The following is a 25,032-nucleotide window of genomic DNA, read 5'->3' as shown; positions in this document are numbered from 1 at the left end:
TAGATAGATAGATAGATAGATTATTTAACCCCCCAACCCATTTCAGTTTTTAAAATGTATCTTTTAGTCTTTGTTTTATGTACTCATTTATGTATTTTTTCTTGCTTGTTTCTTTTTACTTAGTTATATTTGTGTTAGGTTCCTGCTATTATTTCTTGTATGTTTTATACATCATTGCCTGTATGATGATGTTGAAATGTTTGTGGATATAAAAGTTTTGTAATAAACAACAACAATAATAAACATTTTGACAGTGGAATTATGTTTTACCATATTAAATGAAAAATGTTAATATATTCCTATTCCTATGCTCATTATGACACCTATTTAGAAATGTATCCACAAATGTATTACTGATAAAAAGAAAATAATAAGAAATTTACAACAATAGTAAATTTGTTTAGTCAGAAGAAGGCAGTAGACTATACACTGAGCAAAGCGTCTTTCTTCTTTTTCCATCAAGAATCAAAGACAATGTACAAAACTAAACAATGATTTTTAAAAAATGCACATTTCTGGAAGAGATAGGTTAAAATCAAGATATATAGGCTACATGCATGTGTTCATCATTTTTATGCAGTCTGTTTTCAGTCATCTGGACATGAGTCCAACTCAATGCCCTTCACCATATGATGCAGAAACCACACAAACGCCTACTTCATAATTCACTGGTGTTTCACTGTCAAGCTGGCACACATAATCTGTAGCATCATACCCATGAACACAATCCACATACTGACACATTTCAAAATACTGCAAGGTGACATCAATAAAATGAAAAGGAAACAACATAGTCCTAAAAATGTAATTTTTTTTAGAAATTTAAAAGCTTAAATGTGCGTATTGATTAACATTTCTTTGCCTATTTCCCTTTGAAAAGTACTAGGTGTTATTTAATCATCAGTTTTGGAAAACATCTACACTTTTAATTTGTAATGATACTCTATTACTGATAAGTATCTTTTGCTCCAGAGGAACAGAGAGCAGTCGTCCAACTACGGGTGACATGAGTTGTTCCAGTCTTTATTTTAGTGATCATCTGGCTATCCTAACAGGGTGATGTGATCAGTTGAGCAGCAGTTCACCACCCACGTGTTGGCGTCCACTTCCCCAGCAGACTTCCCTCAGAGTGCACATGATACACAGGATGCATCATCGCTGTTGCACACGACTGCAGAACAACAACACAGAGAGAGAGATATAGAGAGAGCGAGATAAGAGGAAAATTGACACGATAAAACTGACGAAAAAGCTTAACTCCACATTGAACAGTACTAACATGGTATGGGATCAGTGTGAGCAGAGAGCCCAGAGGGTATTTGCTGTAATCCAGCGGTCCTGAGATGGGCTCCACTCTCCCGTGCTCCTGGGTCATGGACAACAACCTGGAGGAAAAACATCTCACATCAGAACATCAGTTACACTAAAGTTTGATATTGAGAAATGAGACAAGATAACGTTTCATTACTTGAGGTTTGGGTGTCCTTCGATCACAGCATATCCAGTGGGAAGTTTTCCACCTCCGTCCAAACTGAGAGATGTGAGCAACAACAGGTGAAAGGTTATGTCAGTGCCAAGTTTAAATCAAATGTTAAATAAATAAAGGTGTAAAGGTCAGTAATGTAGTAGTGAGTAAAAAAGTGGGTAATGTCTCTGTTCTAATTGGTGGGCATTATAAATCCTTACCCTTATGCTATAGATCTACATGAATTACATATATGAACTAGAGATGATAACTAGAAAAGTCCACTGTGCAAATACAAAAGTGGGTAAATATAACTGACGAAGGTCGTACCTTAATCCAGACCATCCACAGTCAATCAGGAGCTGGTTCCTGTGAGGACAGTGCCCAATGACTCTTGTCAAAACCCGCACAGCCACCTCCTCCAGACTGCATGAGCCAATCACAGACTGCTGCACATCTAGAAGCAACCAAAAAGTACATAAAAAAACATTATCATTGGTGTCATGTGACTCTGCAGGAATCTAAGACCAGACACCGGTGCGACCACATTTACATCCACGCACCGTAGAAGACGTAGTTTCCCGGATGCACCTCGCTGAGCAGCGCCATGTCTTTGATGGGGTGACTACAGGACGGAGTGGAGCCGATGCTGGACTTACAGGTGATGCCAACAGCCTTCAATCTGCCAGAAAACACACCCAGAGATGTTAAATGAATGATTCTATCAATATTAAGTTTCATAAATATAAAGGTAATTTACTTGTTACCATCTGTTGCTGCAAGTAACCTCCTAATAATGTGATTATACAATAATACAGCTAACTTTTCTCCTACAATCATGGCGGATTAACAACTAGAATTTTGTGTGGCAAAGACATTGTATTGTCAGGAGGAAAAAACAGTTGTCCTTCCTCTGGTGCTTGCCGGTCGGGAATTAATTCTTCATAAATGCACTTTTCTTAATATAAAAGTGAGGTGGGATACATGGAGTCACATTTTTCTTACTTTTCCATGAACTGCAGAGTAAAATTGGTGGTTTCCTGGGCAACGGCATGTATTTGCTCTACTCCTCTGCAGTTATAGGTGTTCCCACAGTGAGCGTACACTCCTGTCAGCTCCACGCCTGCCGTCTCAGCAATGGCCTGTGCCAATCTGAGCGCCTCGGGTTCTGAGTGCAGGACACCAGCTACAGCAAAGAGCAAATGCACGATCAGCAGGCATTTTATCTCAACAGCTGATCAGCTGTTTCCTGGTTTCCCTGCCTGTTTACCTCTCCCGTTCATGCAGTCGAGTTTCAGCCAAACATGCCACAGCCGACCGTCTCTCAGTGGTCTCTTTTTGAGCTGCTCCAGAGCATCAGGATGATCCAATAAAACTTGGAAGAGATCAAGCCGCTCTGACAGGGCTGCACAACGCTCCACCTACACACACACGCACAAAGTTAATGTGATTTGTGTTTGATGTACAGAGGGGAAATAACGCAAAGGAATACAAAAATTATGAGAAATAAGAAGTACGTCAAATCAGTGTTAATAATAGCTACATGTAGTGATTCAGTTTTGCTGGAACAATAAGTCAATTCATTGTTTCATTGTGGGGAGACAACAAAGATCCACTGCTGGAATTGAACTGGGGACGTTGTGGTTACGTTCCATACATTCAGTAGGCTACTAGGGCTGATAACAAGTTAATGGTTTCAGTCATTTGGAAAAAGTAAAAATGAAAGTAAAATAACAAACATTTGCTGGTAGCAGGTTTTTAAATGTGTTTAGTTGCTCGCTTTTCTCCCTTTCATCTCATAGTAAACTGAAAACTTTTCAGCGGTTGTTGAAGAAAAGTAAGCAATACAGATGTCTATGTCAGATCTCAGTTTGTAAGAGATTATAATTAGTTAAAATTTGACACCAGAATTGAGTAACTCAGTATCATCCTTTAGTTATGTTTTCACTGAGAAACAGTATCCCACTCAGGTCTTGGTTTTTAGTACAGTGAGTGAATCCGTTTTCATGGTAGATATTTTTACATGTCACAGCAGGAAAAGCACAGGTGTAATTAATACCATCAACGAAGCTGCAGTCTGAGGTGTGCCAGTTGGAGGGTCATGCTATTGTACTTGCTGGCCCACTGTCATGGCTTATCTGTACACTCACATACAACAGAGCTGTCACTACTTTGTTAAATGTATTAGTTCCACCTGTGTTTTTCCTGCTATAACAACTAATGTCTGCTAATGTGAAAAGTTGTGTCCCCTATTCCATACAGTACTCTATTTGCGGTTAGTTCAAAATCAATGTAACCCTTTTGTACTAACTGAAAATGATGTCAATTACACTTCTCAAAGGGAAAGAAAAATGTTATTTATTATTTATTTTTTTGTTTGTTGTTATGAAGCTGTGAGCAGCTCCTCCATTTCTCTCCAGCAATTCCTTGCACACTCAACAAGGGTATTTTAGGATGCATGCTGACTTTTTTTGGAGTATATTTAATTTAGTTACTTTTCCAGTGTGACAGCACTACATAATCAAAACCTGGACAGAATGAGTGTGTGGTAACTGGCAACTGGGAGCTGTAGTGTGAATTGAGAGAACCTTATCAAAGGGAAGACAATAAGCATAGAGGATGTCATCAAATCCGTGGTCGGCATAGAAACTGGCCTCTGCCAGCGTGGAAACCACGATGCACCTCCGTGATCCACCCGTCAGTATGTCAGCACACTCACTACACATGAACAGAAACACACAGACCTCATCAGTATCCCTTATATATGACTGACCTGTATGAATGTAGTGTGTATGTGTGCATTCATACAGGGTTTTGTGGGTCTTCATGTGAGGGCGAAGCTGGACTCCCAGCTTCTTACAACGTTCAATCATCCTCTGGGCATTTCTCTTCACTTTGTCCACATCCACCACTAGAGCAGGAGTAAACAGCGTGGAGATGGGCTCCCCCTCCATACTGGCAGCACTGGAGTACACACACACACACACACACACACACACACACACACACACACACCAGATATTTCACATGCAATTAAATCCTTATGCATGACTAGCTTTAACTCACATACTGGCCCAAAAGTGACACTATTCTTACAATAGGAAAGTATACATGGATGTGCATATATATATATATATATATATATATATATATATATATATATATATATACACACATATGTATATATATAAAACTCACAGCACAGCACATACTTTTTCTACCCATTTCTGTGCAGCTTTGCAATGCCTCAGGTTGTGTAATGTTGAGACCTTTGAACTTTAAAAACAAATCAATAAGATGTTCTTTGCCTCGTTCTCATTTTCCAATAAATACTTATCAAGGAATCAGTAACATTAGATATTCATTGCAATATCAATAAATAACCAAACTACACTACAAAAATCACGAATAGACTAACATAGCTACAGCCTACAGTAGGTTACAAAAATGGTTCCCAAATAGACACTCAAACATTTTTAGCAATACTTTTTTATAATAAGCCCTCATTTAACAGAAATGATCTCTACACAGTGTATGTAGCTGGTGTTTATGATCGCTACTGGTCACTTACCGCTTGAGCAGTGATTCCTCTCTCAGTCATGAGACGCTGGCTGCTGTGCTCACATATTTCTACGGTGTCCTTGAGTGGTCAAACCTCCTAACCGGATGAGCTCATTTACTGATGTAATGATATTTTTAATCGCCGATTAATTATCCATTTCTCCACACAATAATATTTAGGCCTGCTGGCTTTATCATTTCGATTGTATGTAATGTTTATTATTTGTTTAACCATAACGTGCTATTTGGTTTTCAGAATTTTCATAGATCCAATGAAAAACAAATGTCATAGATTTATTGATGTTGTCAGCCAAATATCATACATACAGATGCAAATTTGCTGGTAGCAAACCTTTTTGTCTTGACGGAATTCAAACTACATGTTAAAACTATTGACTCCTGTTTTAACAAAAGGCTTTAAAACCTTGTATTTGTAATAATTTTAATGTATAACTCTAAATTGTTTTTACCACTAATCCCCCGTTTTTCTATTCTGTTTGTCTACATTACTGTTCAAATAATTGTCATGAATTATACATCTTTTTTAACTTTATTTATTTTTCTCTATTTTTTGTATTGTATTGATTATTTTATATTCCTTTTTGCATTCACGTCCATTGAAACTGTGAAATAAAGAGGACAAAAAGTCATCTGTGTGAGTGGATGGCTGTTTCAAGGACTTTAACCACTTGACCCGCATACAGGATCAGTACATCCACATTTTTGTAAGAGCATTAGTTAATAATTTCCCTGTAGTTGCTGCAGCACTGGAGCATTTCTATAAAAGGTCTCAACTGCATTGGATGGATGGAAACCACTCAAATAATCAGCTGCTTGGTGTCAGATAGTTACAGTCATGGAAGTTGGAAATTTACCTGCAACAATGAGAATCATAATGTGCTATTCAACAAAATAATACAACCTTTTCAGTGTTCTATTTTTTACTAAAAATCATTGTGGACATCCACTTCCTTAATGCTGCTCTAGGTTACAGTGATTCAATAGCAAATACATATCACACATACTGTGCCACAAACACAAAAGACTTTATTGGGTTCACCACATTAGGGCTTTATTTGGACTTCATGTTTACAGATTTGGTTGTTTTATCTTTATTTGTGAATGTATGTGTGTGTTAACTACAGTGCCTGTAGGTGTCTGTGTGTGTGTGATCTTATGTGGTTGATCTTGGAGCATTTGTGCGTGACATGTGTCTATTTGTTTTTGTCCCCTGAACAATCTACTGTAATTACAGCATAACATGATGTAAAAAAGTTCTCAAAACCACTCAGATGGCTTTGTCCTTTTTTTCTACTTTAGCACCTTTAATATTAATACTGACTTTGTGAAGAAAGAAGAAACTCTTTTCATCAAACTGAAAATCAATACAAAATAAAAACAGAATAAAGACTACAATTTGTTTCGTACACATTCAATAATCATACACCTCTCCTCTGGGATACTTATGAGTGTCTTTGGTTTGGAGTGCTGACCATAGAGTTAGAATGAATAGAACAAACTAGTTACAGTTGATATTGCATATCTCTGTGTGTGTGTGTGTGTCTGCTGTCCCTACGTTGATAGTTTTGGCTTTTGTAAATGAATGTTTACCCATAACAACACGATATGTAGCTGTCTCAGTGCCCTACATCCAGTAATGATAATGGTTTGATTGTTGCCTCTATGTATGTTTACGTGTACATTGAAGTAGCTTCCTTCATTCTATGTATTCTAATTCTATGGTGTAGAGCGTTACAGTTCCTCACTAGCATATCCAGCGGACAAAGCGCTCAAAGAATGCGGGATTGTTCAGCATGTTGTAGTCATCTCCTCTAAAGATGGCAGACATGTCCCCTAGCGACACCTTCTGCAGCACCTCCTCATCGGTGTCAGTTCCCATGGAAATCACTGTGGGAATGCCCTCTGCTCGCCTCATGGCAGACACGCCCTCATCCAGCTGCTCCATGGATGTGATGCCATCAGTGATGAAAACAAAGGCCAGCTCAGCGTTGCGACGAGCCAAGCGTGACTGCAACAAACGCACATATAATGTTAAAGGAATTGTTTCACATTTTGAGAGCATTAGATGAGATGATTGACACCACACTTGTGTCTGTGCATTACACTGGAGCCAGAAGGTGATTAGCTTAGCTTAGCATAAAGACTGTAAGCAGGGGATGACTGTTAGCCAGGCTCTGTCCAAAGGTTAAAATAACTGCCTACCAGCAATTTTAAAGCTCACTAATTAACACGTTATATCTTGTTTGTTTAATCTGTCTGAAAAACGTGTAAAAGTGTAAAAACAATACATGGTGGTTTTAAGGGAGGTTATGTGCCATGCGGCTAGGAGCAGTGACTTCCTGGAGTCTTGTCGTCACCGTGAGGTTGCCTGGCAACCAGCAGAGAATCAAAGAAGAGATAGCCTATAAAAAACAGCAACTTGTCATGTTTATACTTTGTTTTATGTACGGATTAAACAAACTACAACTTATTTCCAGTCTTCATGCTAGCTGTGCTTACTGGCTGCTGGTTGTCACTTCATATTTATTGTACAGACATGAGAGTTTTATGCATCATCTCATCCTACACATGGCAAGAGAGCAAATTTTCAAAAATGTCAACCTATGCAGGTTGTCCAAAAGTAAATGTTTTGTGTTATGTGTGTATTTGTGTGTGTGTGTCTTTGTGTGTTTGTTTATACCTGTGAACCTGGTTGAAAAACCAGATTGTTGACAGCATGGATGATAGCGCTGCCCAGAGCAGAGGAGGAGTCCATGTACCTCACTGCTGCCAGCGAATCAGAGATCACCGTCAGATTGTGTGTGAGCGGGAACTCCAACCTCTGTTCTGATGAGCTGCCGTATTGGAGCAAAGCCAAGCGAGCATTCCTGTCGTCTGACTGGTCATTGGCCAGAGTGAGGCGGCGAGCCAAGTTCTCTATGAACTCTTTGGCCCGACGGTGGTTGTCCAGTCCCATCCTCTCAGAACCATCCAATAGGAAGACGAGATCCACTGGCCGCTGAACACAGCTGGCCACAGCAGGCTCTAAAACACACATATAAAGTCTTAGATCAGACATGATATTCAGTGAGTTTCAGCTTGAATACAGATGCTCAGAGGTCAAAGCCAGCACATCATATACTGTAACAAGCTGTGCTTCCATACATGCCAGATGCAGTCCAGCTGTCTGATTTCATCTAAACCTTTGCGGATCAGTCATGGCCTCATCAGGAAAGCACTGTTTTAGTTTGCGCTACCATTTTATTTAGTTCTTCAGAGGACAACATAAAAACATTGAATATATTTCAGTTTTATACAAAAAACAGTTCACATCAGCAAGTTGCAGTCACAGAGCTAACATGATACCATTTTATTTGGTTAAAGCCGCTCTGTAGTCATTTTCCTCTGGTCATCCTATTTTACAAGCCAAGCCACATGCAAAAAAACATGCACCAATCAAGGCCATTATTGGCACTATAAAGCTCCCTATTTTAAATTACATGACTATAACATAATAGTTCCTTCTTCTCAGTGTCAAGTCAATTAACCAAACATCCACATACACTATCTTCTAACTCATATACAGTATAATGTGACATATATAGAAAACTAGATATTTTCCACATGTAATGGCCTTTTCATCAACATGAGTCATTCACAGAGCACAGGAAAAAAAAGTAAAGGCCGTAACCATGGATATGTGCAAAACAGCAAAAAAAAAAAGAAGAAAAAAAGTCATCAGAGTGATTCAGCAAGCCCGTGATTCACAGTGGAAATGAGGCTTCATCAAAGAGCCACTGTACACAGGAGCAGCATGAATGGCTCTACAGATGAACCTGCATCCAACAAATGGATGACGTCTGCTTTCCGTGCGATTGGAAAATGTTCTCCACTAAGGTGGAAGAAATGATATGTATCATATTACAAAAAAAGATTTTTTGAGAGACAGCGCCGTGTATGTTATTTCAGAAATAATCAATGAGTAGAGAGAGCATCGTGAATCCTCGTTTTGACTTTTGGCCCATCACATACAGTAACTATACAAAAAATTTATGACAGGACCAGCTTCATATCATGCAATTCTTTTGCATCAGCCCAGGTATGTATTGCACCCTCAAAAAAAAAATGCCCACAGTATTGATAAAATCTATTCTATGTCCAGCAGTAAGCTCATTAGATATTGGCATCCATAAAAACTCTAATGGCGAGGTAGCATGGTTAGCATATTAGCATTAGCAAAGTCCTAGGGCTTTCTCTGGGTCCCCAATAATTTCTCCATAGACATGTTTGAAGGAGTCGATGAACAGCTGGGTCCACTGCTGCCTCTCCACTCCCTGGGCGAGTTTGGCTCTCTGGGCTGTGTACGCCATGGTTGCCACGCCAACCCCATACTGCTGCTCGCTGACGCTCAGGCTGTTCAGCAGGTTGGCCACACCCTCCAAAGAGGTAGGGACCAATGAGGGGTTGCCTTCCTCAGCCAGTGGCTCCCTGGGGCCATGCCCTGAGGTGATGCCCCCTCCTGCAACAAGTGGGCGGAATAACATTGTGGGCGGGTTCCCACAAACACGACGCATCAACACAGCCAACTAAGATGCCGATGGTGCACCGAGTTGCGCTAAATGGCATGTTTGGTCTCAGGTATTCGTTTTACTGTCACATGAGTTAATCGCACCATAGCATAGGAGGTGTTACTATACAACTGTGTTAAAAACAGACATAATTCAACTTCAGCTTGATCCACAACGCATCTAATCCTTGACATAGCTTGAAGGCGTCAGTATGCTTCAAACAAACTAGTTTGTACAAGGTGTCGTCAAAGGCAAAAGTGTTGTTAGAAGGAGGAGCAAGAAGTGATGAATCGTACAAACTGGGGACAATGTTGCATACTTTTGGACAGTCTTTGCTCTTGTTGTTGCATGTGGTTGTGCAAATGTCGAGTGAAGTATGAAAAAAGAAAAAAGAGAGCCTGAGTGAGAAGTTCAAATCCTACTTTCCCATCACCGCACACCTGGCAAGTTGCTGCGTGAAGTGGGGGTGTTAGATTGTGGGTTTCAGAAAGTTAAGAAAAATTGTGGAATGAACCTGCCAAAAAAGATGTCGTGATAGGGGGTTTCAGACACAGTTTGATGATTTGACAAGCACTTTGTTTAAAGCATATTGACGCCTTAATAATGCTGGTTACTCAGGCCTAAATGCTGAAACTTAAAAAATTTGGAAGAGAACAAAAAGGGAGAGTTAAACTTTTATGATAAAAAAGGTTTTGAACACTTACCTGTTTTACAAGGAAGGTCAGGGCACACAATAATGGGATCTGAAGCAAAGAAGGAGAATGTCAGAGACCAGGGGCAAAGACCAAAACAGGTATTCATTTGCTGCTATGTGAACATACTGTATATAATGTGTGTGAGCGTACCTGGGCAGAGCACGGTCTCAATCTTGTCGATGAACTCCTCGGCCACCAGGTCTGCAAAGCGCCTCATGCCCAACACCCTGCCGTCCTTCTGGCAGGCAATACTCTTCAGACTCTCATTCTCCTCAATCTGGTCAAACATGTCTCCAATACCGATGGCACTCACATCAACATTGGGAGCACTGCTCACATACATAAGTGCACACAAATAAACAATAAGCTAAAACTTTTCTTTTACATAAATGCTCATTCTAAATATCTGAGCAGCCCCAGTGTCGGCACCTGCAGAGGTAGGTGAGCAGCGTGTCATCATCTCTGGGGTCGAAGCGTCCGTCAGTAATGACCACCACAGTGACGTTGGCTTTGGCTCTGCGGCTGTCCCTGATCAGATTGTCGTAGGCGAACTTCAGAGCAGATGGAGTCCACGTTCCTCCAGCAATCCACTCCAAGCGCTTCACTGCGTCCTGAATAATGCAGGAGATGGCATGTGATTGATGTGTATGCACTGTGGTACATGATGTGATGTGAGTACTGAACGTGGGAGCAGAGAAAGGCGATTCTATCATTTCAACACGGGTGTTCGTAGTTTATATAATTTAAGTCACACAGTGGCCATTTTGAACACTTGGGATGGTTGTGTGAAAAAAGACTGCAGTCGTGATAGGGGACACTGCAGAGGTAAAATTACCATATACTGTCTACCATACACTGTATAAATAAAACCTTTAACTCATAAATGATTTTTTTTTAAAGGGAATCTATTAAAACATAAATCTTTGTATACTATGTCCAGCAAGATAGCATGATTAGTATATTAGCATTAGTGCAGTTGGGCTCCTTCAGGTTTCCCATTGGAGTGTTCAAAATGGCCATCACATATTGTGAGTGTGGTCAACATGGAGACGTCTTCTCAAAGTAATTATGCTAATTACAACGATGTAAGTTACTAAATTTAACTAATAGAGATTTGAACTACTGTAAAAAGTTAACTTAAGTCAGCTGGGCACTGTAGTTTTTAGCAAGCGTTACTCAAACAGGAGTAAATAGTGCATTTTTTTGAGACTATTTTCAGTGACGGATTAACACATTTTGTGCTTAGTGAGTATTAACAGCAGCAGGACAGAGTATGCGTCCAGTGCCAAAATAAGCTACAATGTAAATTTCATCTTAACAAAGAACATATCGCCAAGTGCAACCATGTGAAATGTTTACCAGCACATCAGCCCTGATTGATTAAGAAACATCTGGACAAAAAAACATTTTGTGCTACACCCTAAAAATAAACTTCAAAGCAGTTTGCATATGTGTTCATGTCTGTGTGTGTGTGTGTGTGAGACCTTGAAAGCAGACAGTGAATCAATCTTGGGGTCGTTGAGCTGGATGGCCTGGAAGGTTCCACTGTGACTGTACTGAACAACTCCCACCCTTGTGCCTGGGAACACAACCAACACATGCTGATGTTGATAGCCATTTTGTGACTTTTTTTGACATTGCTCAGACTAAATCTGAAATCATGTAAGGTACACAAAAATGCTTGTGTACCTGTCTCTGACTGGGGGTCTTTGGCAAGGGATCCCAGTCTGTTGATGGTATTGATGACAAAGTTCTTCTCCAGCGTGAAGTTGGTCAGACCCACTGACTCTGAGCTGTCAATCACAAACACAATGTCCAGGGCTCCGCACCGTTTCTCACAGTCTACAGACAAAAACACAGACTGTGAGGATCTGACAGCCCATTGGAGCCTGTTTGGATCATGGATGGCAACACAACAGTAACTCACCACAGCAGCCACATGTTTCCCTGATGTAGTTCATGACATCACATTCCTGCAGGAAGAAACAAACAATACCATAGCTATACTTTCACATCCACTATATGTTTCAGTTGATGTGATCAAACAACAGTTAGATGAAATGTTCTTACAGTGAGGCCGGGATCTCCCTCTGGGCCAGGATCTCCCTGTAGAGAAGAGACAACACAAAGTCACATCCCGCCTCCTTGTTTATGTCCCGACAGCTATGGTTAGCTTGTCCTACTTGGCTACAACTGGATTTTTAACAAGTCTGCTTCATCTGCACTATGTCAGTAACGAGGAAAGCTCCTGTATGTGGAATTATCGAGTTTTTGTATACTTACGTCACGCCCGATCTCGCCTCTCGGTCCTCTAAGTCCAGGTTCACCCTGAGACCCTGGGTCACCCTGTTGTAAGCGAAATGTTGTAAGAGAAATTAACGGTGTGAAACTTTAATATACAAACACCTTTTTTGCTTCAGCAACAGCGTGCATCCAACTACAAAGAGTTACTTACTGCCTCTCCTGGAGTTCCTGAATCTCCACCTTCACCCTTTTGACCACAGTCCCCCCTGCTGCCGCGAGGTCCACGATTGCCCTTCTCGCCTCTTTCACCCTACACAACAGCAGAGGAAGATTCTGTCAGCTGAGTGCCAGCTAGCAAATGTAAGGAGAATGAATGCATGTGTACGTTACCGATGGTCCTCTTGGTCCAGGGTAGCTGAAGCCAGGTCTTCCAGGGTCTCCCTGAGCAGAGATGAAAGAAACAGTCAAGATACAGAACTGCAGCACCACACAAGCTAGAGATCTATAAACAGATGAAGGCAGAAGCTAACACACAGATACTCACCTTTGGTCCAAGCGGTCCAGGATCTCCTCTTGGCCCAGCATCACCAGGGTCACCTCTGGTACCCTACAATGCCAACAGTGTTAATTTAGCTAATTTTACAACGAGCTAATTAATGTTTAAGGCACTTTTTGAAATGTTTGACCTACATTTTTCCCAAGCTCTCCTGGTGCCCCTGGTGGTCCTCTGGGGCCTGGCATACCATTGTCTCCCTGTTCAGAGTAGAGAAAGTTGAAGACAGGTGCAGTGGATTAAAATGGATTAAAGAGTGTATGGTGTTCATCCATAGGAACATATACAAATTATAGTTAAAACAGCTCTCCTCACCTTTGTTCCTTTGTTTCCTGATTCACCTGGAAGTCCTCTCGCGCCCTCTGGCCCCATTTCACCCTGAAACATACAGTATAATCCAGTAATGAGCCCCCTAGCGGTGGAATAATGTGTTACAATGAAACATGCTTGGTAGGGGCCTAGGAAAAGAGTTCATAATACAGAAATTCATCACACTTGTCTGATTGAGTACATGAAGTCAGACCTTTTCTCCCTTAACTCCATCTGGCCCTTGACCACCCTTTGGTCCATAGTCTCCTCTTCTCCCCTAGAACATAAAAACCATTAGAAAACCACAAAAACAGAGAAAGACAGAATATTGGGTTATGGGTGAATCTAATGTTCTTACTGGCTCTCCTCTGGCTCCTGGACGTCCTGAGGTTCCCTAAGAAACACAACACATAGGTGAAGCACTTGATGCATGTGAGTGAGTGTGTGTTTATGTCTGCCTGTGATGATGAGTCTTACTGGGGTTCCTTTTTCTCCAGGGAGGCCAGGTGATCCGGGACTTCCACTCTCTCCCTGTGGAAGACGCACCAGAGGTTAGCCTTTTTACCTACACCTCCAACACCTCCAACCTACCACTGTGCGCAAACAAAGAGCAGCTATCCCTGAGTATCTGTTATTTGGATCAGCTGTACAATGCAAAATATTCTGGTTTACCTTTGGTCCAGGCTCTCCAGATGGGCCAGGGGGACCGGATTTTCCAGAGCGTCCTGGATCTCCCTACAGGCAAATAGAGAGTTTAACCACAGATTGGATAGATGATGGATTGTGGAAGCAGAGGCTAGACTGTATACCTTTTGTCCCTCAGATCCAGGGAGACCACGTTCACCAACGTCTCCAGGGTGACCATCGGGACCCTGGAAAGCATCAAAAACATATTTTAAAGAGGCCATAACACACTTAAATATGGATGTGTTCATTATGTTAATATGAGTTCAATGTCCTACTCTGTCGCCTGGGTCTCCTTTGCAGCCAGGAGCACCGATCCGTCCAATTTTACCCTGTGATGAAGAAGGCAAAGAAAAAAATGTAATCACGAAAGAAGAGTGTCCCATGACAGTGAAGTCCAGTATGTAACAATACAACTAGAGCTTCACTTCAAAATCAGACATCTGCTACCTGAAATTTACGAAATAGAATCAGCTTAAGTAAGGATTAGCTGGCATTTTGTTCCCTAAACTGAACCTGGTCCTTGAATTTCTGTTTCATATGGTTCCTACCTTCTGTCCATCTGTCCCATTGCGTCCTGGGATACCAAACACACCCTGATGACAAAGAGAAGAGACAATTGGTTAAATGACCAATCACATTAAAAAATGAGCAATGATTGAGAGATTGGGTTTCATAATTCATCATCAAAAATAGAAAATGATTTACCTTTTTTCCTTGAGTTCCAATCTCTCCCTGTGGGTAAACAGAAGATTAATGGTCAATCCATGTATGATTAATCACTGCTTATCCATAACAGATTCACACCAGATTTTAATTAACCTAAAATAGTAAGTATTCAAAATCTCACCATCTCAACAGAGTTACTCATAGACAAACAAACGCAAATAGATACCTCACCTTCTCGCCTTTAAGACCCGGTTCTCCCTACAAAGAAGGAAAAGGGAAATTGTTCATTATAATAATGCCACAAACAAAATGAATATTTGTTGCACTGCAAAGAATGATGGGTAGGTGGAAGTGTGGCGTCTTACTTTGACACCAGGCTGACCGATGGGACCCTCAATACCAGGGTCTCCTGGGCGACCTCTTTCTCCTTTCAGGCCTGGATCGCCATTGTCTCCTTTAGCTCCCTGCAGTCAACGAGTTAAAAGGACAAAACATGTGTGAGGAGGAAAGTGACTATAGTGTAAAAATTCAAAGTGTGTGTGTGTGTGTGTGTGTGAAGCTCACTTTTTGTCCTCTGTGACCTTTTGGACCGGGAGGCCCTTGTGTTTCCAGACAGGACACACTGTAACACTGTTATAAAAGAAGTGAGAAGAAAGTTAATCTCGAAATTATATATAGGAGTGGGAAATCTAAAAGGAAATGATACAATATATATATAAAAGAGAAGTGGGGGAAAGAGGCTAACATAGTGTTATCAGTGGACGAATGGGAAGAGATTAATGAGCAACAGTGGAAAACAACTTGCTCCTTATCTTGGAGAGAATACGGATGGAAAAATATCAGAAGATTTTTTATAATACCGACACAGAAAAAAAATCAAGATACAAGGTGTTGGAGATTATGCAGAGCAAATAAAGCCGATCACTTGCATCTCTTCTGGGATTGCCCCTCTTTTAGCCTTTATTGGCAGGAGCTAAAGAAATGTATGAAGAAAAGACTGAGGGTAGAATTTCCACTTACAGTTGAGGTATTATACTTGGAGAAAACGAAGATAGGACTTACAAGATTTGGAGACAAACATATGTTCAGGATCATTTTAATTGCAAGTAAAAAAACTATAACTAGAAAATGGTTGAAGACAGGGATACCTAAGACTGTCCTTAATTATGTATAACTTTACGGCTCAATAAAATTTAAATGGGTGAGTTAAAAAAAAATTCACCCTCCATATAGTTGTCACGAAAGGGGAAATTAGCTATAAACGTTTATGTACCAGGCTGTAAAGATGTTTATTTCTGCTGTAAAGTTGGGCATTTTAACATGAGAGTCTATGGGGATTGACTTGCTTTTGGAGCCAGCCTCAAGTGGCCATTCGAGGAACTGCAGTTTTTTGCACCTCCACATTGGCTTCATTTTTCAGCCCTAGAGTTTGCCGCTTGGTACCTAAATTTTTGGATATTTTTCATGTTTAAAAAAAAGAAAAATGTATGATAGACGACATAATGTTTGGTGGATATGTGAATATCTATCTCAATAAAAAGAGAATTTAAAAAAAGAAATGAAAAGAAAAGTCAGTGATGACAGTCTGAAAAATCGGTTTTCAAGAAACCTCTGATCATAATGTCTGTCTTCCATTTTACCTCCGTATATGCCAGATGTTCCTGTGAAAACAAAATAAACAAGGTGTAAGGAGAAGAGTCAGTAACATGTTTCTATGTGTCTCTGTATATGTTTTTGTGTGTTACCATGGTCTTGATGATACGGTTAATTGTTTCGAGATGTATGTCGGCTCTGCCCTGGCTCAGATCCACAGCCATGAAGTCCCTCCTGTAGACTGTCGCTGGAGAGTTGGCGATCTCCCTCAGCCCCGTCTCATCAACGTTCTTGGATGCTGCCACAACAAAAATGCGGATGCCCTCGTCGCGTGCCTTTTCTGCTGCCACTTTGATACCCCCGCATGGGTTTCCAGTGACGTGGCCATCGGTGATGACCACTGCAAATCGGAGGACCTTGGGGTCTGAAGGCGAGCGCAGCATTTCATGAGTCATGTTGGTGATGGCGCAGTCGATGTAGGTGCCCTTACCCAGGTAATTGATATTTCTGAGACCCTGGAAACAGTGACAAGTGTGACTTGTTGTTCAAGCCTAGATTACCAACTGGGCAAAGCACATAATCACTCAGACCCTTAGTAGCACTTGTGTCTGTAGCGTAAATATGAAGCAACCACAAGAAGCTGATTAGCTTAGCTTAGCAAAAAGACACCTCTAAACCTCACTAATGATCTCATATCTCATTTGTTTAATCTTTGCAAAGTGTAAAAACGTCAATTTGCCGTTTTAGAGGGGGATACTATTTCTTGAGCAGTTACCAGGCAACCAGAAGAGACTCCAGGAAGTTACAGGTAACTGCTATACATAGGGCACATAACCCCTGTAATCTGCAAATTGTTTTTTATCCTTTGTTGTTTTTTTAACAGATTAAACAAACAAGAAAAAGTTAATCAGTGAGCTTTAGAGGTGCTTGTAGTCATATTTTGTTACTTTTGGACAGAGCCAGGCTGGCATTTTCCCTCTGTTTCTGGTCTTTATGCTAAGCTAATCATCTGTTCGCCGTAGCCTCATGTTTAACAGACAGCTATAAGAGTGGTATCTGCCTTCTCATGTTACTATACCAAAGAGCCAAAAAGTATATTTCCAAAAATGTTGAACTATGTACTGAACTATGTGAACTATGCATAAGATTTTATTAACATTGACATGAGCAACATATTTTTCTCTGTGTGGTTTATTTTCTGTCTATGAGTTTTTGGGGATATTTTACCTTTATTGACAGTGAAAAGCGAAAGACAAAATTGTGGAAGACAACTGCAATAAAAGTCCCTATATAGAATCAAATCAGGAATTTTGCAGTTATACAGTACATGTTTTAAACCACTCAGCCACAAGGACTTTCCCATACATCATGTCCATCATGCAGTTACCAGCAGTTTTTCCTCTGCAGTACACTGTTACAAAAACCTTCTTCACCTTCTTTCACTTTAGTATTTCAGTTGATAGCATGCTTACATGGTGCATATTTTAATACATTTGCAAATACTCAACCAATAAATTGGGAACCATGGGGTGGGAGCATTGGGGGTTTGTGTGGGCCAACAGCTGATTTTTGCCCTAGGTCCCCCAGAGCAGATTTATCTGGCCCTGGTTGTCATAAGCGTTCATAAGTGTGTGCTAAGCTAAAAAACACCCATGTTATCAGTAATTAGTGGGGCAGCAAAGGGGAAAAGGGTGACAATGCTTTCAACAAATTTGTCCTTTCCTTTCCATGGGAAACTCTTGATGGGTGAGGTCACTGGTAGGAAATCTCCATCCACCATTCAAGATATGGCACATTTGATTTCTGAGCATTACAGTTCAAACAAGGCATTAGCATTCACTTATTAGCATTTACACCTAATTTTGAGGATAAAGGTCAAAGTTATCAAACACTTGAAAGAAATTTGTACAAACTATATTAACCTTTCATTTGAAGGTATCTGTGACATACATGTATTTGTGTGTGTGTGTGTGTGTGTGTGTGTGTGAGACTTACATTGATGAAATCAGTCTTTGATCCGATGGTGCTGAAAACTTCCCTTCTCTGGGAGAAGTGCAGTCCACCGATCTTCCACTTGATCTGTATAGCACCTCTGTAGTCAGCATCTTCTAAACGATCTGCAAACTGCTCAGTGAAGGTCTACAACAACAACAACAACAACAACACACAACACATTACACAACGTGACTGCTACAGCCGACTTGGTCAGCTGTGATTCAGAAAGGATGACATGACAGAATGGTGCTATTTTGTGTTGAGGTTTAAATGATAAAGTTGCAGATAAACAAGTAACCTTGATGCTCTTCACCAACGCTCCAGCAGGTGGCTCCTGCAGGGCAATGGTCTCAGATGTGTCTATGGTGAAGTACACGTCTATGGCGCATTCATTCTTCTCTGGAGGGAACACAAAGATCCACATATAAAACTTCCATGGAAAATTGCATTGCATTCATGTAGGCAAGAGGAAATGTTCCATGTTTTATGTCACTGAAGCTGTGTTAAGATTTTAAACATGACATGTGGCTGTTCAGGGTTCAGTGTCAGGGCACTCACTGCCACACTCTGTTGTCTGTCCATGAGTCAGGGCTCCAAAAAGAAGACAGAGCACGATGACCTCTAACCCCAGCATCTTCCTCTTCTCCTGTCTGATACATAAAGACACAAGACACACACCTTAGCCAACTCTCTTTGATTGCGTCTTTCTCTCTTAAAACCATTAAAGTGAAGATGGTGAACTCATAGAAAATGTAAAAGATGAAAAAGGAAAGACACAAAGTCAAGGAAATGGAAAGACATATTATTTTAAATAACAAGCATTGTAATAGCCTGTCTAGTGTAGCCTAATGTAAAGATTTTCCTTATCATTCTGCATACTACATGATTTTTTCGTGTAGTGTTGACTTGCCAACATGATTCCCAAAGTAATTCAACTCGCTTCTCCATTTAGATTCTGCACCTGGTATTAATATGAACAACACCGAGTGTTGCCAGTGAGACAAAATGTCGGCTTCAGAGTTATGTAATGGGTTTGAAAGCATCACATGAGCTGAACATGGCTCTTCTTTTTTGGTTTAAATGATGGAAATGAGAACAGCAGGAGCTACAAGTGAATGATCTCAACATAGGCTACATTTGCAAAATCATGGACTAATAATGAAGCAAATAATGTAGTCTCAACATGGGTGAGACTACACTGATCATGATTCACTGGGTCTATACAGACCTGAGGATTTAGTTGACTATGTTACACAGTTTGACCAAATGGAACTTGTGAGTCCAAGACTAACATGAAATGTATTAAAGGAACTAATTATCTTATGTAAACAGAGCGCCTCATCCTTTCAAATCATGGAGAAGTCATACAAACTTTACTTCTGGCGATGACATTAAAATGAGCAAACTCTTGTTGCATTTGGGCAGCAGAGAGCAGGCAGCTGATTGAATACAGTAAGCATCACGGTTATGGTTTTAAACCACAAGATATCACAATGCCTTAGTTTGCTGCCCTCCATTGGCTTTTCCTTCCTCACAAAATGCTGTCATTGGCAGAATTAACACCCATGTGTAAAGCCTCTATTATAACTGTTTATTACAAATTTACGTATGATTATGTGTAATATAAATTTTGATAAGACACACAAATTTGTAATTAACCAAGTTACCACAGGCAAAACTACCCACTTTGCCTGCCATTGATAATTCAGCCCTACTGGCTGACAGTAAAGGGAGGACCTTCTGAGAGCAGCTGACTGCTCTCACATGCAGTGAACAAAGTCTACAGTTGGTTTAGTGTCTATCCATCACTCTACATCACCTCCAGAGATTTCAAATCAGCACAAGTCCTGCACTTGACCATGTGCCAACCAATGCCCCTGCAGTATACTGCATCAGAAAAATCTTCCAAGGAAAGTAAAATTTTCTATCATTAAATGCCTTTTTACTAGTCGAGTAATTTGTCTTAAAATTCTGAGATTTAAAAAAAGTTCATAAAACGTGAAAACTCAGTAGAATTACAATATTCCTGTTGAAAGCTTTTTAAAATCCTATTACTCAGATAAACAATACCATCAGAATTGCCATTTGTAGGCCGTCTCATTTCTCACAAGCCTTCTATGGATCATGGATGAATCTTCCATGGACCATGACTGCCATGGTCCTGCTTGACGCCCACGCCTACTATCATTATTATTAGACATATTTCTATTATTATTATTATTATTGTTGTTGTTTTTGTTTTTGTTGTTGTTGTTATTGGTGTTGCTGTGGTTCTCTCTGTGTGTGTCTCTCCCCTCCTTCTTTCTCTCTTAACCCAAGCTGTCAAGACAGACGGCCGCCCACCTAGAGCCTGATTCTGTTTGAGGTTTCTTCCCATTGAAGGGGAGTTTTTCCTTGCTGCTGTGGCCAAGTGCTTGCTAATGGGAGAATAATGGGTCTCTGTAAATTAAAGAGTTCGGTCCAGAACTGCTCTATGTGAAAAGTGCCCCAAGTAACTTCTGTTGAGATTTGGTGCTATATAAATAAATTGAATCCAATCATTTCCAATGTTCCCACCAACCGACAGACCGTCAGCCACGCGCTTTGCTGTGGCTCCCTCTAGCGGAGTCACTCCTGCAGATGTTACCACTCCTCTCCCACTGTCCAGGCCAGGAGAGTAAGTGGGAGTCCTCATAGCTTTTCATCAATGCACGGGTAATTATCATGCAAACAAATATGCAGAGATAACAACACTACCGATAGAGCCCGTGCTATCCTTCAGATTTTTTCCAAAACACGTAGTTTGTGGATTTCAAAGAAGTTGCGTATCCAAAATTTGTTCGTGTAGTAGACAAATTTGGTTTTGACTGACAAATCACCATAATTCCCTTTCATTAGAGTTTAAGGTTTAAGATACGTAAAGACACAGAGCAAGACGGACAGAAATACACAGAGACAAACTGGGAAAGGGAGAGAGGCACATTGTTGTGTGAAAAAGTGCTGCTTACCCGAACTCTTTCCAACTTCAAAACTTTGTGAGCAGCTGATCCTCAGTTGATTATCTCCTCATCTCAGCAGGAGGGAAAGCCGAGAAAGAAAAGAGGGACAAGGGATGAGAAAATGGGAAATAAAGCCCTGGATGCGCGTTTACTTCCCGCAGAAGAGCCGTCCGTTCGCTCTCCTGTCCCGGTCCAGCCCCAGCGACAATCTCTGATCCCTCCTCCTGTACGCGCACGGCGCACCCCAGTGCCCGCTGTTGACCACTTGGAGGCGCCGTGGCTCCGCAGGAACCCGTGTGTGCGCGCGCGCGTGTACCCGTGGCCTATTGTACCAGTGTTAACTGCAATGCGCCAGTGAAATACCAAAGTGCAGTTGGAGTTTTGAAGAGATTCCCCTTTCAAAGACGCATTAAACTCCACAAACTGATTGTAATGTCCGTTTAGCATCAAGAGATATGAAAACATTATGGATGTGGCCCTCAGCATAACATATGGTCCAACCCTGGGGACCCGCTGAGCTTTCATGTCCCTGAAATAGAGCATTTGGGAGGTTTTCACAGCTAATCTCATACATGTGGTGAGTCAGAATGAAATAAAACAGGATAAAGAGCAGACTTAACCCCCCATACTCATAAACACACACATACACCCCTCTGTTGTATCTGGTGGTCTGGTTGCAATTAGGCCAAGTGAGAGGAGTTTACATTCGGTATAAACATTAGGTGTGTGTGTGTGCGTGCACACTCATTTACCCATTTGTGTGTGTTCAAGTGTTTTTGGACATGGTGGGAGGTCTCCCCTTTTAGAGGATTTACCGTGTCAGTAAACATCATACTGTACATGTAAAGCTTGTGTCATTTCATGTCATTGTTGATGATTGCATGTTGGTTGCAGCAGCTGCAGCAACACTGGCTGCGCCATTTCAATTTGCATGAATTTTCTGATGTGTCCTGCAGAGCTGCCAGTAATGTGTTATCCAGCTCAGAACACAGGAGGCCATGTCAGGAACAGGTTTTTCCACATCCGTTACAAATATGCAATCAGTTTGGAGATGAAGAGGTCATGGAAGGTGATTAATCCTGATATTTTTCATAATATTAATGGAAGGCACTAATCAAACCATATCTTATGTTTAAGAATATCACATCAAATGAGCTTTCAGATGGAGGTTTCCAACTAAACTTGGGAACCAGAATCTATCATTTTTCACCTCATCAATCTTTTGCTGTTATACAAATGTATTTGTACAAGCAAGTCTTGCACAATTTTTTTGATCCCTCACACTTAAAACTTTATCTGAAGGTGAAGTGGGGTTGCGATCAGTCTGGAGGTGGTTGGAGGTGAGACAACAGTCAGCATTTTGTCAAGGCAACCAAAGAGGGGAGCGGATGAGAGAGAAAAGAAGAGGAGGAGGAGAAGTCCAGCTGCTGACCAGAGTTATTACTGTGTGAAGCTCGTCTCCCTGTCTTGGCCACAGAAGGCTTTTTCCTTAAAAAGAGAAGAGAGGAGTGGAGCGATGTGTGTGTGAGTGCATGTGATGGAGGGATGTGGAGGTGCGGGGGATGGAGGCGAGTGGGGGGTTCTGGTCTCTCGAAAGTGTGACTCATAGAATCGGAATGACCTCCCTCCCAACTAAGAGTAAACCAGCCTCTGCTCTCTCTCTCTCTCTCTCTCACACACACACAAGTCAATTCTTTTTTCTTTATTTCTTTCACATGGACCAAAAGAGCGACTCAGTCTGGGGGGATTTCTGCATAATCAGTTCCAGAATCATAAACAGCTCAACTCTGCCAACATCGCTGCAACTTTTTACTCACTGTTCTGCAGAAAACACATCAATTCACTTATACATATGCAAACATGCACCAACAAGGCTACAGAGCAAACATAAAATCAGATCAAGCACATGCATGCAAATGGAAATGAAAATGCACAGATCTGCACACAGTCTAACAACATGTTCATGTTATCTGCAGCATACACAAATACACAAAGGTTACAGAGAGGTTGAAGGGAGCTGTCCTAGTCTCTGTTACTGTGTATGGATGGGAGTGATATAGTTTTTCCAGATGTTTTCCAGTGCAACTTCTTTAGCTGAGAAGCTATATTTAAGAACAAATAAACAGGATATTACATTCAACTTATGATAAGACATTTACTCCTCTGTTCCCTTCTTTTCTTTTTGCTTCTTTTTGGAATCTTTTTCCCTGCTTTTCTCCAGATGTGCTTGCTGTTCAGACAAGGCAGCTGGGAGCCATTACCCCAGTGCATCATGAACACAAACACACGGTCGTGCGCACACATCACGCGCACATATGGTGGAGTCCAGGTGGGAAACTTATGTCACCACCAGTGAATTTCAGTGGAAAAAGGTTGTGCTGAGGTCTGACAGTAAAATGATAGCGAAAAGGTCCAATCCAAAGGCAGGAGGGAGAAGGAAATTGAGTCTCAGAAAAACTACAGATGAGCCAAGACAAATTTCTATGGAACAGTCCCCCACACACAAACACACACATACACACACACACACACACACACACACACACACACACACACACACACACACACACACACACACACACACACACACACAATCACATGGATATACATGCACACATACTGTACATGATGCACAGAAATATGCATTACAATACAAGTGGGCACACCCATACACATGTACACACACACACTCACACACACGCACACACACACACACACATGCAAGGACTCTGTGGAACGCTCTGATAAGTGCAGTTTTGGCTCAGGATCTTCAAAACCTGCTTCGACACAGGAAGAGATGCATAAAACAGTGCAGATGCATACAGTGAATTTACATGCACACACACACACACACAAGAATGCACACAGCGAAAATCAAAACAGTGGCTCAAAATCAGGACCACAGGAAAAAAAGCCGGAATGTAACTCAAACTGAGACAGTTCCACTGAAATTCTGCAGCAGTCTGACTGTTAAGTTTTAATATAAAACATGTGTTGAGCCACAAAGGGGAAGAGAATTTAACAGTTGAGTGTCAATGTAGGCTACTGTAAATTTTCTGCACCTCCACCATTTCAATAGAAAGATTTCTTTGGTGATACACCCCTGACCCCTGAAAGAGGAATTCTTTTCTTTCTTGAACTCCTTTGACGGGAGGTCAAAGATCAAGCCCTGCTGCAGCACAGCAGCCTTGGAGATGGTAGAGATTTGGTGTTTTGCTCAAGGGCACCTTGGCAGGCACATGCTTGCAGACACATTAGCTTAGACATCTGTTTAGGGGACAGTCTTTCCACTACACTGTGTCACTCTGCTGTACCCAAAGATGACACAGAATCAGTGTGTAGTTAAAGAAGTATTCTGTTTCTTTTTTCAGTTTCCCCCTTACTGAGGTAAATACTTACATCACCATGGCATGATACTCACAATGACAGTTCTAACATGCTGATGTTGACAATGGTCCCCATCTTTCATCATTTCACTCCGGACCAAAGTGATGGACCATTCGGCCAACTGACATTGCCATCCCTTGAGCCACAATGCAAGCATGGCCAAAAACTGTGCACACAACTAATACAGCAGGTCAAAATCCAGCGTAAAAATCTAGTGGATGTTTACATCAGACAGACTGAACTAGCAGTTTTAAGATTTGCATCCATTTTCTCTTTTTTCCCCTTTGTAGCAATGTCACTGCATCCCAGCTCTAAGCACTGTTGGTGAATA

At 41.1% G+C, this 25,032-nt stretch overlaps 2 protein-coding genes and 1 long non-coding RNA gene across 5 annotated transcripts; 1 reads left to right on the top strand and 2 right to left on the bottom strand.

Moving 5' to 3' along the window:
* Window positions 1-1,007: 1,007 nt before the first annotated feature.
* zgc:162816 (uncharacterized protein LOC571260 homolog) lies at window positions 1,008-5,140 on the bottom strand. Its single transcript, XM_042428479.1, has 10 exons — window positions 5,037-5,140; window positions 4,274-4,429; window positions 4,054-4,183; window positions 2,736-2,886; window positions 2,471-2,651; window positions 2,029-2,147; window positions 1,796-1,922; window positions 1,469-1,531; window positions 1,280-1,385; window positions 1,008-1,171 (listed from the first exon to the last, which is right to left on the bottom strand). Exons 2-10 carry the CDS (start codon window positions 4,417-4,419, stop codon window positions 1,082-1,084), a joined length of 1,113 nt encoding a protein of 370 aa, XP_042284413.1. The 5' UTR covers window positions 4,420-4,429; window positions 5,037-5,140; the 3' UTR covers window positions 1,008-1,081.
* Window positions 5,141-6,243: 1,103 nt separating this feature from the next.
* Window positions 6,244-21,505, bottom strand: col6a2 (collagen, type VI, alpha 2). Of its 2 annotated transcripts, XM_042428476.1 has the most exons (32): window positions 21,324-21,503; window positions 18,895-18,986; window positions 18,635-18,735; window positions 18,337-18,480; window positions 16,494-16,856; window positions 16,389-16,409; window positions 15,313-15,378; window positions 15,114-15,212; window positions 14,980-15,006; window positions 14,788-14,814; window positions 14,631-14,675; window positions 14,358-14,411; window positions 14,205-14,267; window positions 14,068-14,130; window positions 13,873-13,926; window positions 13,754-13,789; window positions 13,610-13,672; window positions 13,402-13,464; window positions 13,224-13,286; window positions 13,078-13,140; window positions 12,924-12,974; window positions 12,745-12,843; window positions 12,573-12,635; window positions 12,360-12,395; window positions 12,217-12,262; window positions 11,979-12,131; window positions 11,774-11,868; window positions 10,719-10,900; window positions 10,440-10,618; window positions 10,299-10,337; window positions 7,728-8,071; window positions 6,244-7,055 (listed from the first exon to the last, which is right to left on the bottom strand). In XM_042428476.1, the coding sequence occupies exons 2-32, from the start codon at window positions 18,968-18,970 to the stop codon at window positions 6,792-6,794; spliced, it is 3,042 nt and encodes a 1,013-aa protein (XP_042284410.1). In that variant the 5' UTR covers window positions 18,971-18,986; window positions 21,324-21,503; the 3' UTR covers window positions 6,244-6,791. The 2 variants fall into 2 exon arrangements, with proteins under 2 accessions (XP_042284410.1, XP_042284411.1); XM_042428477.1 differs by lacking the exons at window positions 6,244-7,055; window positions 7,728-8,071 and adding an exon at window positions 8,382-9,545 and having other exon boundaries at window positions 21,324-21,505.
* Window positions 20,686-23,805, top strand: LOC121908449. 2 transcript variants are annotated; one of them, XR_006099239.1, is made up of 3 exons: window positions 20,686-21,030; window positions 22,271-22,383; window positions 22,617-23,805. It is a non-coding gene; the product is annotated as an uncharacterized LOC121908449 (long non-coding RNA). The 2 variants fall into 2 exon arrangements; XR_006099240.1 differs by lacking the exon at window positions 20,686-21,030 and adding an exon at window positions 21,637-21,891.
* The last annotated feature ends 1,227 nt before the right edge of the window (window positions 23,806-25,032 follow it).

This window comes from Thunnus maccoyii, chromosome 12, assembly GCF_910596095.1.
Source record: "Thunnus maccoyii chromosome 12, fThuMac1.1, whole genome shotgun sequence".
Classification (NCBI taxonomy): domain Eukaryota; kingdom Metazoa; phylum Chordata; class Actinopteri; order Scombriformes; family Scombridae; genus Thunnus; species Thunnus maccoyii.
This window is presented reverse-complemented; position numbering and strand designations above follow the sequence as displayed.

Coding starts and splice junctions, on each gene's coding strand:
- zgc:162816 (XM_042428479.1), bottom strand. CDS start 4,419: ATGGAGGGGGAGCCCATCTCCACGCTGTTTACTCCTGCTCTAGTGGTG. Junction 2,148..2,470: donor ACTCTGCAGTTCATGGAAAA/GTAAGAAAAATG, acceptor GTTTTCTGGCAG/ATTGAAGGCTGTTGGCATCA. Junction 1,386..1,468: donor GAAGGACACCCAAACCTCAA/GTAATGAAACGT, acceptor TTTTTCCTCCAG/GTTGTTGTCCATGACCCAGG.
- col6a2 (XM_042428476.1), bottom strand. CDS start 18,970: ATGCTGGGGTTAGAGGTCATCGTGCTCTGTCTTCTTTTTGGAGCCCTG. Junction 15,213..15,312: donor AAGGTCACAGAGGACAAAAA/GTGAGCTTCACA, acceptor CGTTGACTGCAG/GGAGCTAAAGGAGACAATGG. Junction 14,268..14,357: donor AAGGAGACCCAGGCGACAGA/GTAGGACATTGA, acceptor GATGCTTTCCAG/GGTCCCGATGGTCACCCTGG.